Source organism: Lontra canadensis, unplaced genomic scaffold (assembly GCF_010015895.1).
Source record: "Lontra canadensis isolate GAN:19392208 unplaced genomic scaffold, GSC_riverotter_1.0 scaffold88, whole genome shotgun sequence".
Lineage (NCBI taxonomy): Eukaryota > Metazoa > Chordata > Mammalia > Carnivora > Mustelidae > Lontra > Lontra canadensis.
This window is the reverse complement of record NW_022631082.1, coordinates 2,859,797-2,875,076: the sequence shown is the minus strand read 5'-3', so window position 1 is coordinate 2,875,076 and position 15,280 is coordinate 2,859,797. Positions and strand designations below refer to the sequence as shown.

General features: G+C 43.5%; 1 protein-coding gene across 2 annotated transcripts in view; it reads right to left on the bottom strand.

Moving 5' to 3' along the window:
- LOC116882986 (putative adhesion G protein-coupled receptor E4P) overlaps window positions 1-15,280 on the bottom strand; it is a 50,773-nt gene that overhangs the window by 19,686 nt on the left and 15,807 nt on the right. For both annotated transcript variants that reach the window (XM_032883781.1, XM_032883780.1), the window contains exons 3-8: window positions 12,246-12,296; window positions 10,484-10,603; window positions 5,118-5,267; window positions 2,565-2,605; window positions 1,772-1,907; window positions 1,139-1,246 (exon numbers count right to left, since the gene is read on the bottom strand). In XM_032883781.1, coding sequence (XP_032739672.1) covers window positions 1,139-1,246; window positions 1,772-1,907; window positions 2,565-2,605; window positions 5,118-5,267; window positions 10,484-10,603; window positions 12,246-12,296 — 606 coding nt within the window. The remainder of the gene's footprint in view (window positions 1-1,138; window positions 1,247-1,771; window positions 1,908-2,564; window positions 2,606-5,117; window positions 5,268-10,483; window positions 10,604-12,245; window positions 12,297-15,280) is intronic.

Below are 15,280 nucleotides of genomic sequence, written 5' to 3'. Positions count from 1 at the left end.
TATGGATTTCAAGGGATACATGCACCCCGAAGTTTATAGCAGCATTATCAACATTAGCCAAACTATGGGAAGAGCCCAGTGTCCATCAACTGATGAGTGGATAAAGATGGAAGCTGTGGGAGATATATCTATATCTATATCCATATGATGGAATATTACTTAGCCATAAAAAGAATAAAATCTTGCATTTTGCAATGACATGGTGGAGCTAGAGTGTATTATGCAAAATCATATGATTTCACTCACATGTAGAATTCAAGAAACAAAACAGATGACCATGGGGGAAAAAAGAAAAAAGAGGGGCAAACCATAAAACAGACTCTTTTTTTTTTTTAAGATTTTATTTGTTTATTATTTGACAGACAGAGATCACAAGTAGGCAGAGAGGCAGGCAGAGGGAGAGAGGAGAAAGCAGGCTCCCTGCTGAGCAGAGAGCCCGATGCGGGGCTCGATCCCAGGACCCTGGGATCATGACCTGAGCCGAAGGCAGAGGCTTTAACCCACTGAGCCACCCAGGCGCCCCATAAAACAGACTCTTAACTGTAGAGAACAAACTGAGGGTTCCTGGAGGGGCAGTGGGTAGAGGGATGGGTTAAATGAGTGATGGGTATTAAGGAGGGCGCTTGTGATGAGCACTTGGTGTTGTATGTAAGTGATGAATCACTAAATTCTATACCTGAAACCAGTATTACACTGTATGTTAACTAACTGGAATTTAAATAAGAACTTGAGAAAAAAATTACTATCTGGTCCTTTCACAGAAAAAGTTTGCCAACTCACAGGACAGAGGAAGGCTAGGGACTATTTTAAATAGGGTGGTCGTGAAACATTTCTCAAGGGAAAGAGCGTTTAAGGCGACAAGGATCTGTTGCTTTCAAGTGCTTCCTTTTCAGACCATCACATGGAAACAGAGCATGGAACAGCTTGTTCCTTTTAAGGAAGCATGCCAAGGGATTACTGTTTGAACCTCAGCCTGTCACAAAAGACCCACAACTGTGTTCCCCAAATTGCCTGGTTAGTGGTCACCATGTAGAGTCCCCCCTGCCTTGAAGGCTTTGTAAGTTGGCCCAGTCACCTAGAAATGAGACAATAGTGCCTAGGATTTGGAGGTCAGGAGAATTCATCTTAAACACAGTACCTTCTATAGTTCCTTTGAAAGCATCAGTACAGTCGATATCCATAGTGTTATTTCCAGCTTCTAGAAAAGTCTTCTCACTTGTCTCATTGCACCTCTTGATTTCATAGACTGGAAACATTAAGAAAGTTAGTTCTGCTTTGCTCGCTTCTCATGCAAAAGAAATTTGTTGAAGAACTCTCTTCTTTGAAAGGTCCCCTACTGATGATTTCCTTTTCTGCATGCAAGGTAGACTAGATGGCATTCCCTTCCACATCTCTGGCTGATGGGATGAGATGGTCAAAAGGGTCTAAGCAGCGTCCACTGGCCACAGCAACCCAGGGGAAGATAGGGGATGGCCATGCTTCCCAGAGCTGCAACCAGGTGGACAAGCTCAGCCTTTACATATAATATTTAAAGATCAAAAAACTTTAAAAAATGTATACTGGAATACCTGGTGAAGGGGGTGACTTGAGTTTTTAAGCAAAAGAGGCTAAACATTTAAAAGTTTTCTGGGGAAAGTCACCTGGGAGCAGGTCTGCATTTGGAAAGAACCCCTTGAATTCTCCATGTCACAGAAACATAAACCCAAGGTCTGACAAAACATCAGCCTCCTAAAATGTTTTGGTCATAAGGAAAATGTTCTATGTTTCTTACCTATACCAAGAGTAGAATTCTCATGCTTCCCTGGAGAAGCTAAATCCTCAGTCCATATGATCTCTTCCATTTTTTGAAACATTTGGGTAGCCATTTTTGCAATGTGCTCCTTGTTTCTTTTGTTCCTCAGAATTTCCTTTCAAGGAAATAAGGCTAATTAGGTAGGCTCTTCCTGAAGCTTGAGAAAGCAGGAATATCTTGTGTGTAGTTGGGTGAGTCCAGAAGGCAGTAACATTGATTAAGGTGTAGGCTCTGCACTTTCAGCCTGATAGGTATCTTCTCATTGACCACACACAGCCCTGTGAAGGGCGTGTCATTCACTCCATTGTGTTTATGGGAACATGAAAGCCTGAAGGATGAGGTGTCTGGAACCCATGAAGAGCACCTTACAGAGGAAGACAGGGGAGGGGAAGTGGTGACAGGGGTGGAGTGAAGCTCTGTATTTCTGATGCTGGTCTTTGAACAACAGCTGAGGCACTAAAAACCTTCCCCACGGTTTCTCAATGCCTATTGACATCTGAGACCAGATAATGTGGGAGGCTGTCCCCGGGCATAACTATTTAGAAGCACCCTTGGTCTCTACCCACTTGATGCCCAGTAGCACTTGAGTTGTGACAACCAAAAAACATCCACAGACATTGCCAGATGTCCCCTGGGAGAAAGGACAAATCATTCCTGCATGGGAGCTGGTGTGTCCTAAAAGGCAGAGGGAGCCATGGTAGTTATTTGAGCAGGAGAATAATATGGCAAGACTGGCCAGCTGCCTCCCAGACCCAAGCTTCACTTCACTCACCTGACCATTCTCTAAGAATGGTGTCTCCTCACTGGAGCCCTCTGCGGAAAAAAAAGTAGCCATTGAGTGGTATGTGGAAGGTTAACAGGCCTGGCCCACATCCCTTTCCAATCACTCTTGAGTTGGGTCTTTCCCTGATGCTTCCCGTCATTGCCCAAGTCCCCTCCAAGAAGTCCCAAATGTCTTCTACAGTAGAAATTTAAAAGGGGATTAGGACGGGGCCACCAGTTCAATGACTAAGTCAATAGTATTTATTGCATACTTACTAAAAGCCAGGAACAATACTAAACCTTATGGAAGTAAGTTGACAAAGAAACAAAGGGTGTTCCTTTGTGGGGTTTGCAGTCTGGTGGGAAAGTCACTAGTTAAATAATGACAAATAAATGATTAAGTGATTACAAGGGTCCAGCATCTTCTTAATATATAGGACAAGATACCTTGGGAGCCCACAGAGAAGCCTTAGAATGTGGAGGGTGCAGAGGAAGCTTCCTAAAGGAATGGGTGTTCACTTGGTTAATAATACAGAAGCAGTAATAACACCTGTAGTTGTCTACACACATGGCATATAAAGTGCCTTAATACACACTATCTCATGCAAAGAAACACAGAAGTTTCTAGAACAGGCTTATGTAGCTTGATAACTAATATTTATTGAGCCTTCCTAGGTAGCTAGCACTGCACTGAATGTTTTACACACCTTAATAATCAAAATGGGGGTGCCCGGGTGGCTCAGTAGTTTAAGCCTCTGCCTTTGGCTCAGGTCATGATCTCAGGGTCCTGGGATCGAGCCCTGCATTGGGCTCTCTGCTCAGCAGGGAGCCTGCTTCCCCCTCTCTCTCTGCCTGCCTCTCTGCCTATTTGTGACCTCTCTCTCTCTGTCAAATAAATAAATAAAAATCTTTAAAAAAAGTCAAAATGGGTAGGTGAGGTGTATTAGTTTCCTAAGTCTGCTGTAACAAAGTTCCACAAACGAAGGGGATTTAAAACAATAGAAATTTGTTTCCTCATGGTTCTGGAGGCTAAAAGTCCAAAATCAAGATTATTGGCAGGGCCATACTCCCTCGGGAAGCCTCTAAGGAAGATCCTTCTTTGCATTTCCTAGCTTCTGGTGGTTGCAAGCAATCTTTGGTGTCCCTTGGCTGGTGGTACCAGAACCCCAGCCTCTGTGTCTGCCCTTGCATGTCCCTTGGTATGTGTGTGTGTCCCTACAACCCACTTCCCCCTTCTAATAAGGACCCCAGTCATGTTGGATTGAGTGCCCCAACCTCATCTAGTGTGACCTCTTCTTGATTTTATTAGATCTGCAAAGACTTTCTTTCCAAATAAGATCATATTCCCAGGTTCCAGATGGATGTGAATTTGGGGAGATTCTATTCCACCCAGAACGTAAGGTAAGTAGGTTTCTGAAGTGACTCAACAATTACTATTCCTTGGAAACCCCCTCCCCCTGACCAGACCCAGTGACTCACAGCTAATGAACAGAACACAGCAAAAGTGTTAGGATGTCACTGCTGAGACTGGGTTATAAAAGACTACAACTTCTACTTTTTCACACTCTTTTTTCTGGCTATTCTTATGTGCTTGCTACAACAAAGCAAGCTGGAGAGGCTGACATATCTAGGAACTGAGGGTGGTCTCTCTCCAACCACCAGGAAGAAACTGAGGCCTTCAGTCCAGTGGCTTTGAAAGAACTAAATCCTGCCATCAACCACATGAGTGAGCTTGGAAGGAGATCTGCCCCTAGATGAGCCTTCAGATGAGACTGCATCCCTACCCAATACTTTGACTGTGGCTGTGAGAAATCCTGGAACAGAGGACACAGGGGAGTTATACCTAGATTCCTGGCCTACAGAGACTGTGAGACAATATAATTGTTTTAAAGCCACTACCATTAGGGTAACTTTATGTAGTAATACATAACTCATACAGTAGATGCTGTTATTATTCCCAATTACAGGTGAGGCATATAAAAGTTAAGTTATTACCCAAAAGTCAGTTGATAAGTGGTAGAGGCAGAAATTAAGTCCAATCTATTGAACTCAAAACATGGAATTATACTAGGAATGAGCAAATAGGTAAACATGCTGTGGTCATTGAGAGCCATGTTCTCCATGTGGCAGAAGCAGCGACAAACAAGGACAGAGGGAAGGCTAGAAGGAGCCCTGGTGTTGGATGGGAATCTGAGGTATCAGTGTGAACTCATAGGGTTTAGTATATAGACAGATAAATAGATGTAGAAATTGAATTTAAAGTGAGAGAGGAAGAAACAAGTAGGGAAGTCCAGCAGAAAATCTGAGATGTCATTTTGGAAGCTCAAGAAAGGGACCCAGACAGGAGACATACTCTTGCAAGGCAGCTGCATAAGGTTGTTGATTGGTACTGGAGGCTTGGGTGGTGCCTTCTGGGAAATGATTACCAGGGACCAGAGTAGGATGCAGGACAAGGGCCAGGACAAATCTCTGTTCTCTTACTCTGGCCTGAAATCAATGGAGCTCTCAAAGTCTACTCTCCCCCACTCCTTTTTCATGGTGGAAACTACTTGGAAATCCTTACCATAACACGCTTCTTGATCTGACTTGAAGAATCTAGCCAGCCAGTTGAAGAAACGATTTGAGAAACAGCTGCAGTAGTAACTTCCAATTTCATTTCTGCAGTATGATTCCTTCTTGCACTTTGCCAGCCCAGCCGTACACTCATCAATATCTGCAAATCAAGAGAAAAACATCATTTTTCATTCTCATCAAACTATACTATCTTCCCTTGCACAGGGAGTCTCCAGTACCCACCCTCATTCATAAGCATCTGTTCTTGGAGAAGATGACTCCATATCATAAAGGTGATAGTTCTCCTCCAGTTGATGTATAAATACAATACAATCCTACTGAAAAACATCTAGCTAGACTTTAAGGAGTAAGACAGTACATACAATCATGTAAGAATAGCCAGAAAAACTGCAGTGGGGACTCGTCTAATGAGACACTGAAACACACTTTAAAGCCTCAATAAAATGAATGCTGGCACATGAATTGACAAAGAGTCCAGGGAAACAGACTCAAAGTCCAGAAACAGACCCAAGTACATATGGAGCTTTAGAGTATGATGATGGTGATATGTCAAACCACTGAATGAAGGACAAGTGGTTCTTTCAATACTCGGATCACAAGGTTTGCTTAATCAATTTAAAACACACAGCAAATTAAAAAAAACCACACACACAGCAAGTAGCAAGGAAAGAGATAGAGCAAGAGAGGCAAGAGGATCCCACTGTCAGAGTCCTGGCACAGGCAATATTCACGTGTTCTGCATCTATCTGCCACATCTATCTGGTGAACCAGAGTTGAGGTTCAAGCAAAGGGACCCACAGACAGAAGTTGCCCTGAGCCAATGACTCACACATATTCTCTCTGTTGGAAGGACTCAGGATGAGTAAGTACATTGAACCAATAGTTGCAACTTGCTTATTAGTCTGTGGGTTATATCAAGCTCTGGGTATGTTTCTGGTAGAGGGTTATATGTGCCAGAATGGTAGTCACCAATGAGTGGCCAAATTAAAACCTCTTACATATTAAGTGCGTGTGTGTATTTTGCTTATATTGTGTATCTTGGACACTTAATGCCTCTTAGTTATTTAAACTGAGAACTTTTCCCCTAAGGTCAGGAACACAGCAGGGATGTCGACTATCACCACTGCTATTCAACATAGTACTAGAAGTCCTAGTCTCAGCAACAAAAAGAAAAAACAGGTATCTGAATTAGAAAACAAGAAGTCAAACTATCACTCTTTGCAGATGATATGATGCTTTATGTGGAAAACCCAAAAGTCTCCACTCCAAAACTGCTAGAACTCATACAGGAATTCAGTAAAGTGTTAGGATATAAAATCAATGCACAGAAATCAGCTGCATTTCTGCACACCAACAGCAAGACAGAAGAAAGAGAAATTAAGGAGTTGATCCCATTTACAATTGTACCCAAAACTATAAGATACCTAGGAATAAACTTAACCAAAGAGGCAAAGAATCTGTACTCAGAAAACTATAAAGTACTCATGAAAGAAATTGAGGAAGAAACAAAGAAATGGAAAAACATTCCATGCTTTTGGATTGGAAGAATAAATATTGTGAAAATGTCTATGCTACCTAGAGCGATCTATACATGTAATGCAATCCCTATCAAAATACCATCAATTTTTCTCAAAGAAATGGAACAAATAATCCTAAAATTTATATGGAACGAGAAAAGACCCCAAATAGCCAGAAGAATGTTGAAAGAGATGCCAAAACTGGCATCACAATCCCAGACTTTGAGCTCTATTATAAATCTGTCATCATCAAGACGGTATGGTACTGGCATAAAAACAGACACATAGATCAATGGAACAGAATAAAGAGCCCAGAAATAGACCCTCAACTCTATGGACAACTAATCTTCAACAAAGCCGGAAAGACTGTCCAATGGAAAAAAGACAGTCTCTTCAACAAATGGTGTTGGGAAAATTAGACAGCCACATGCAGAAGAATGGAACTGGACCATATCCTTATATCACACACAAAAATAGACTCAAAATGGACGAAAGACCTCAATGTAATATAGGAATCCATCAAAGAACACAGGCAGCAACCTCTTCGACTTCAGCCACAGCCACTTCCTCCTAGAAACATCGCCAAAGGCAAGGGAAGCAAGGGGAAAAAATTAATTACTGGGACTTCATCAAGATCAAAAGCTTTTGCACAGCAAAGGAAATAGTTAACAAAACCAAAAGACAACTGACAGAATGGGAGAAGATATTTGCAAATGACATGTCAGATAAAGGGCTAGTATCCAAAATCTATAAAGAACTTATTAAACTCAACACCCAAAGAACAAATAATCCAATCAAGAAATGGGCAGAAGACATGAACAGACATTTTGGCAAAGAAGACGTCCAAATGGCCAACAGACACATGAAAAAATGCTCCATATCACTCGCCATCTGGGAAATACAAATCAAAACTACAATGAGATACCATCTCATACCAGTCAGAATGGCTAAAATTAACAAGTCAAGAAATGACAGATGTTGGCAATGATGCAGAGAAAGGGATCCCTTCTACACTGTTGGTGGGAATGCAAGCTGGTGCAGCCACTCTGGAAAACAGTATGGAGGTTCCTCAAAAAGTCAAAAATAGAGCTACCCTATGACCCAGGACTTGTACTACTGGGTATTCACCCTAAAGATACAAATGTAGTGATCCAAAGGGGCACGTGCACCCGAATGTTTATAACAGCAATGTCCACAATAGCCAAACTATGGAAAGAGCCAAGATGTCCATCACAGATGAATGGATAAAGAAGATGTAATATATATATATATATATATGTATATATATATATATATACACACACACACACACACAATGGAATACTATGCGCCATCAAAAGAAACAAAATCTTGCCATTTGCAATGATGTGGGTGGAACTAGAGGGTATTATGCTAAGCAAAATAAATCAATCAGTAAAAGACAATTATCATATGCTTTCTCTGATATGAGGAATTTGAGAGGCAGGGTGGGGAGTCCTGGTGGGTAGGGAGGGAAAAAACAAAACAAGATTGGATTGGGAGGGAGACAAACCATAAAAGACTCCTTTTTAAAAAGATTTTATTTGTTTATTTGACAGAGAGAGAGAGATCACAAGTAGGCAGAGAGGCAGGCTCTGGGAGAGGGAGGGGGAAGCAGGCTCCCCGCTGAGCAGAGAGCCCGATGTGGGGCTTGATCCCAGGATCCTGAGATCATGACCTGAGCAAAGGCAGAGGCTTAACCCACTGAGCCACCCAGGCACCCAAATAGACTCTTAATCTCATGAAACAACCTGAGGGTTGCTGAGGGGTGGGGCGTAGGGATAGGGTGGCTTGGTAATGGACATTGGGGAGGATATGTGCTATGGTGAGTGCTGTGAAATGTGTAAGCCTGATGATTCACAGACCTTTACCCCTGGGGCAAATAATACATTATATGTTAATAAGAAAAATTGTTCATCATTTAGAGTAAATCACAAAAAATCTACTGATATACCATTTCTCACCAAGTAGACTGGCAATGCGTTCTGACAACATGTTTTGTCAGGAAGGCTGTGGGGAGACAGGTGCTTTTATGCTTTGCTGGTGAGAATGCCAATTGGTACAACTTTTCTAGAATTAAATTTGGGATAGCTAATCAAGCTACATATGGATTTACCTTTTAACTAAGGCACCTCACCCTCAGGACTCTACTTCAGCTTGTTTTTTTTTTTATTAACATATAATGTATTATTTGCATCAGGAGTATAGGTCCATGAATCATCAGTCTTACATGATTCACAGCACTAGGACTTTACTCTAAAGACACATCTCCCACAAATACTGGAAAAAGCCTAAGGTTTCAAGTAAATTGTCCCCATGCAGAAGAAGGTTGAATAAACTATGCTTCATCCATACAGCTACATAAAAGAGTAAGGGAAGCTCTCTGGGTGATCTGGAATAATTTCTGGGATGTACTGTTAAGTTAAAAAAGCAAAGTACAAAAGGGCATGTCTGGTGTCTCACAGAAGACCAGAAAAGACAGATTGCTGACTCTGGAGCATGGCAACTAAATGGGACCCTGAAATAATTCTTGAGGCAGAAAAACAAGGGGGAGCATTGGGGAAAAAACCTAATGAAACTCGGAAAAAAGTCTGTTTTTGTTTAACATCCTTATATAAATATCAGTTCCCTAGCTCTCATCATTGTAGTGTGGCCATGTTGTTGGTGAACCTTCGGGGCATTTGGTGAAGGGGTAATAGAGAATTCCCTAAACTCTTTTAAAAAGTTTCAAAAATAGATACATCCAATGTTGTATGATTCCACTTATACGAGGTCCCTAGAGGAGTCACGTCCACAGACAGAGTAGATGGTGGGAGCCAGAAGTGGGTAGGGGGCAGACAGTCAATGCTTCATGGGGACAGAAGTCTCAGTTTGGGGAAAGTTCTGGAGACGGATGTTGGGGATGACTGCACAGCAGTGTGAGTGTGCTTAATGTCACTGGGCTGTACACAAAAATGGTTAAACTGGTAAATTTTATGTTATCTGTATTTTGCCACGATCAAATAAAATAAATCCTAAGTCATTTACCATGGTCTGCTTTGCCTTCTGAATTTACACAATTCCACCAATCAGATATTCTGGAGTGGTTTTTCTCTTTGGCAGTCAAATGGACCTTTAGAATTTGTGGAAATGAGAAAGGATTTTGGCTGGAGTAGAGGGGAGTAGTGATAAGGGAAACTGCAATAGAGTTGAGGTCAGATCATGGAAGATACTGAGTGTGAAGATAGTAAGTTATTTGTTTGTTCTCTTGGACGAGTAGTTGAGGCCAAATCATAGAATATAGTAAGTGTCAAGATCTAAGTTGGGGTCAGATCATGGAAGATATTGAGTGTGAAGATAGTAAGTTATTCATTTGTTCTCTTGGATGAATAGTTGAGGCCAAATCATAGAAGATATTAAGTGTCAAGATCTGAGTTGGGGTCAGATCATGGAAGATGTCTGTCAAGATAGTAAGTTACTCATTTCTTCTCTTGGACAACACTATTTTATTGGGCCTCTGTTATATGACATAGTCTCTGACTTCGGCTTACAGTAATGAACAAAACAGACATGGTCCGCACTCTTGTGGGATTCTCAGACAGACCAACAAAATTGACGCTTGAAACTTCAAGGGTCCTGGGAACTCTACCTTCCTCTAAAGACATCAAACAAGCTTCAGGGAGAGTGAGGGAGACACAAGGGATAGGGACTTCTCTAAGGGCACTGAGACAGCTCTGATATGTTCTGTCTTGTAGTACAACTACATCTTTGCCTCACTAGTACCCCACACATGCCCCCACCCCCATTCCAGATCTCAGGATGTCATGGATTGAGTCTCTACCTTCACATTTCTCGTGGGGCTTGATGTAGCTCCTCCCAGACAGAGACTGAAATCCATCGTTACAAGCACAGTGGGTGCTGTTGGAACAGCTGGCATTTTCAGGGCACATGGGACAGAAAGCTGCAGGGAACACAGGATTCTTTCATTAATTTACTCATTCATTCAAGAGACATTCCTTGAGTACATACGATGTCCCAGATGCTGTAGTCAGAAAAATGCCCTTTTAGGAATAGCTCTTTTGGTCTCTACCATGCGCCCCTCCCACTGCCAGACACATGCTTGTGTGCCTGCTCAACGGTAGAACTTCCAATGTCAGCACCTGTGTGTCTTTCCCTGAGGGCTTTCTCTGGCCAACAGAGTCCTCTGTGCTCACCACATGGTGTGCTAGCAGTGGAGCAGTTCCCTCAATCAATGATGGATTGTGTGTTAAAAGAAAGGGTGGGGCTTTTTTATTATCAGAAAAAAAAAAAAAAAGAAAAGAAGTATTGGCAAGACATGGAGGAACTATAACCCTGTGTGTGGCTGGTAGGCATGTAAAATGGTGCACATATTGTGGAAAGCAGCTTGGCAAGTCTTAACAATTTTTTTTTTTTAGAAATACCATATACCACTTTTGGGTATATAGCCCGAAGAACTGAAAGCAGGGTTTTAAAGAGATATTTGCACACCCATGTTCATAGCAGCATTWTTCACAGTAGCCAAAAGGTAGAAACACCCCAAGTGTCCACTGACAGATGAATAAATAGAATGTGGTCCATCCATACACTGGGATATTAGTCAGCTTTAAGAAGGAAGGAAATTCCAACACCTGCTACCACATGGGTGAACTCTGAAGACATTAAGGTATACAAATAAAGCAGTCACAAAAGGAGAACCACTGTTTGATGCCACTTACAGGAGGCTGCTAGAGGAGTCAGATTCCTAAAGATGAACGTACTGGTGGGAGGGGAAATGGGGGACTGCTGCTTCTTGGGGGGAATGTCAGTCTGGCAAGAGTTTGAAACGTATTCTGGAAGTGGATGGTGGGGATGGTTATACAGCAGTGTGAATGTGTTTGAGGCTGTGCACGGAGAAATGATTACAATGGTGAATTTTATGTTATGTATATTTTACCAGAAGTTTAAAAAGATAAATAAGAAGATAACAGCTTCCTTGCTCATGGTGGGAACTCATGCTGGGGTGCTAGAGGGCATGCTCTATGTCCCCTCCCCACCTCAACTGCTTGACAATGGACCCTTAGGGCTCCTCACCTTCCCAGGAAATTTCCTACTCTCAGCTGGAATCCCAGGATCACTTCCCAGACAAATGACTTGCTCTCAGGTCCTTTTCTCAGGGTGTGCTTCTGGCGGGCACCCAACCCAAGACATGGGGTAAAAAAGTATCTCCTGCCATGACTTAGACACAGGCTCTGGGAAAGAAAGGACAGAATCCACCATCCACCAGCTGTGCAACCTTGAGCCAGCTACTTCCCTAGAGCACTGTTGGCCAAGTGAGAATACTGTCCAGAACTTCTCTGCAGGAATGCCAGGACTGAATGGGATACGTGCAGAATTTGCTTGGCATGGAGCCTGGTGCAAAGGCTACGTAAGTGGTGGTGATGATGGAGAAGGGCAAGCAGTGCTTGGGAGCTGCAAGGAAAAGGTAGAAGGCGGAAGAGATTCATGTAGTCTCCCTTGGAAAGGGCCTCTTCCTCCCCCCCCCACCCCGTAGGTTGCCGGATCCTAATTTCCTTTCCCTGGCATTTGGTTATAAGTAAACTCACCTCCAGAATTCTCGGTATCTGATCCTGACAAAGCCAGCAGGACGCTGAGACCTGGCACAGACAGAAGAGGACAGTTCAGCTTGGCTGAAGCCCATGGGGTTAGGGGTTTCTTCTCCCACTGCTGGGGCCTACGTGAGCTAACTTCACCACAGGTCCTTCCAAGCAGGCTACAAACACCAGAGTCCCAGGGGGCATCTACTACTGAAGCATGCCAGGGCCATCTGGCTGCAGCTGTAAGAGGGTCTGCACCCAATTTCAAGCTGGGGCGGGGGGGAGGGGGTTACTCCAGGAGGGGAGTTCCTCACACTAACAATCAGTGCTCTGAAACCAGCTGGGTGTCCTACAATTCAACTCCATTCCAACTCCATCTACCCTGAGACAGTATCAGATCGCACAGGTTAAGGGCTCCCTCCCACAAGCCTGCCTCCAACTTTAGAAGCCATGGAAAACCTAGGTTATCACCACCTCCTTGAGTTGCATTACTTTGCTAGAGCAACTCAGGACTCCAGAGAAACAGTTTGGTTACTAGATGGCTGGTTTATTAGGAAAAGGTATCACTTGGGAACGCCTGAGGCAGGTGAGGGGCGGGGCCAGGCGCTGGGGAGGGGGCAGAACCTCCACGCCCTCTCTGGATGGCCACTCTCCCCAGGCCTCCAGCTTCACCAACCCCAGCAGACCAGCCTTCCCCGGCCTCACAACACTCGCACCCCCAGGGTTGATTAGATCTTTGGCCCTTGGCCCGGAATTCACTCTCCAGCTCTTCTTGAAAGTTCCAGCCTTCAAATCACAGGATTGGCTCCTCTCCCAGCCCCGCCCCTATCCCCTGACCAGCTGTGAGTTTCCCAAATCGCCTCATTACCATAACAGAAGACACCTTTATCACTCTCTCCTAGGGAAACGGGAACGCCAAGGTTTCTAAGAGCTAGCTGTGTGCGGGAAATGGGGACAAAGCCCAAATATGTATTTCTTATTATAAATCACAGTATCACAAGCTGTGTGTCCCAATTTCTGAAAAACCAGTGGCTCAGAAAGCTCTTTTTCTCCAAATCTAGTACCAAAAGGCCAAGTGCCAGCCTCCTCCATATGCCGTCGTCTTTCTGGGCCTGTCCAGACCTCTACCCTACCCTGTCCGATGGCGACAAAGTACAAGCCACATGGGTCCTTTTAAAATTTCTGGTAGCCACATTTTTTTTAAAGGCAAAGAAAAACAGGGGGAATTAGTTTCATTACGTTTAGCCTGATAGAGCCAAGAGGTGATCCTTTCAACCAGCATTAAATATCTGACAAATTATTCATAAAATATTTTACGATCCTTTCTGTATATAAGATAGTCTTTGAAACCAAGTAGGAATTTTGCATGTGCAGCTGATCTCCACGGTGGCTGGCCTACTTTGGAGTGCTCAGGAGCCACAGGTTGTTGGTGGCTGTCGTCCTGCACAGGTCTGACTGCTAAAAACCCATGTTTTCTCTAGAGTAAGAGGGGATCTGAATAGCACAGACCATAAGTACCCTGGAGTCCAAAACCGTGGCGAATTTGGGAAGGATGAGCCTGTCTGGGGCATGGTCCATTTTGTAGAATGATCTAACAATGTCTCCCACATTTTTAGATAAAGCTTTATATTAAAGTCTGGGATGAAATCAGACATGCGGAAAACTTCCCCACACACTTCCCAATATCACTTCCTCAAGGTACATAGGTGGCAAATAACCAGGCACTTGAAAGACGGATTTTCCTCCATCCCTTTCATTGCAAGTAGGGTGTGCTGGGATGCTTGGCTAAAACCTGGAGGCATCTAGGGGTGCCTAGGTGGCACCGTCAGTTGAACATTGGGCTCTTGGTTTGGGCTCCGATCACGATCTCCTGGTTGTGAGATGGAGCCCTACTAGAGCTCCCCGCTCACCATGGGATAGGCTTCAGGTTCTCTCTGCTTCCCTTTCCTCTCTATCCCTACCCACCTGCCATGACTCATGCATGCTCTCTCTCTCTCAATCTGGAGGCATCTACTTTCATAGCTAACACCAGGCCCCAAATGGCTTAAGTATGACAAGTAAAATCGAGGTAATTTGGATTTGTATCACATGGAACGGGGAGGAGTAAGAAATCTGCCTATGGCCCGTTTGGATTATCGCAGAACAGGACAAGTCCCCTGAACAGGTCAACACCTGCTTTTCCTACATCCTCTGTAGTATTTACTATGCTCCGTATTATGGGTACTCATTACCTTTAAGGACTCATGGTATTGGGGTGACTCACAGGACATGGCCATGTCTGTCAGTCAAAAAATGCTCAAATATCAGTACTTTCCCTGCGAATGCTCTCTTCACAAAAAGAAATATTTGATTCCTATGGGGCAAGGGTCAACGAACCATTGCCCTTGGGCCAAACCCAGACCAGGACTTGTTTTTATATGGTCTGTGAGTTAAGAATGGTTTTCAGTTATTACATGGCTAAAAACAATCAAGAAGATTTCATGGCACTTGAAAATGTTATGAAACTCAAATTTCTATGTGTATAAACCGAGTTTTATTGGAACACAGAGATGCCCCGGCCTGGGGCTGCTGTTACATGGCAGTGCAGACAGTCTGTGAGTTTAGAGACCAAATACCCACAGGGCTGACAACAGTAATTATCTGGCCCTTTATAGAAAAAGTTTGCCCATCCCTGACATAGAGTATTGGACATCACATGCTTGCTAATAAGATCTCCTTCCCAAACCTACCTTAAACTGTACTTGAGTCCTCTTGTGGTGTTTGTGTATTGCCTTGAAGAACCAAAATCCCAGAGTAGAACGGTGGGTGGATCCAGGTAATTTAACTACTAAACTGTAATACTCCAAACATGGCCCCTCTAGGTGGTCTGACCAGTGTAGCAGGTCCTTCAAGTGTCCCCTTTAGACTTCCCCAGAGGGGGTTCCAATGCATGCAAATAGCTATCTTTCTGTAAGAGGGCATTTTCTGCAGACTGTGGAGGGCAAGCCTAAAATATTTGGGAATTATACGTGAATGGCTATCTAGCAGCAAGGGATGAGGACCCA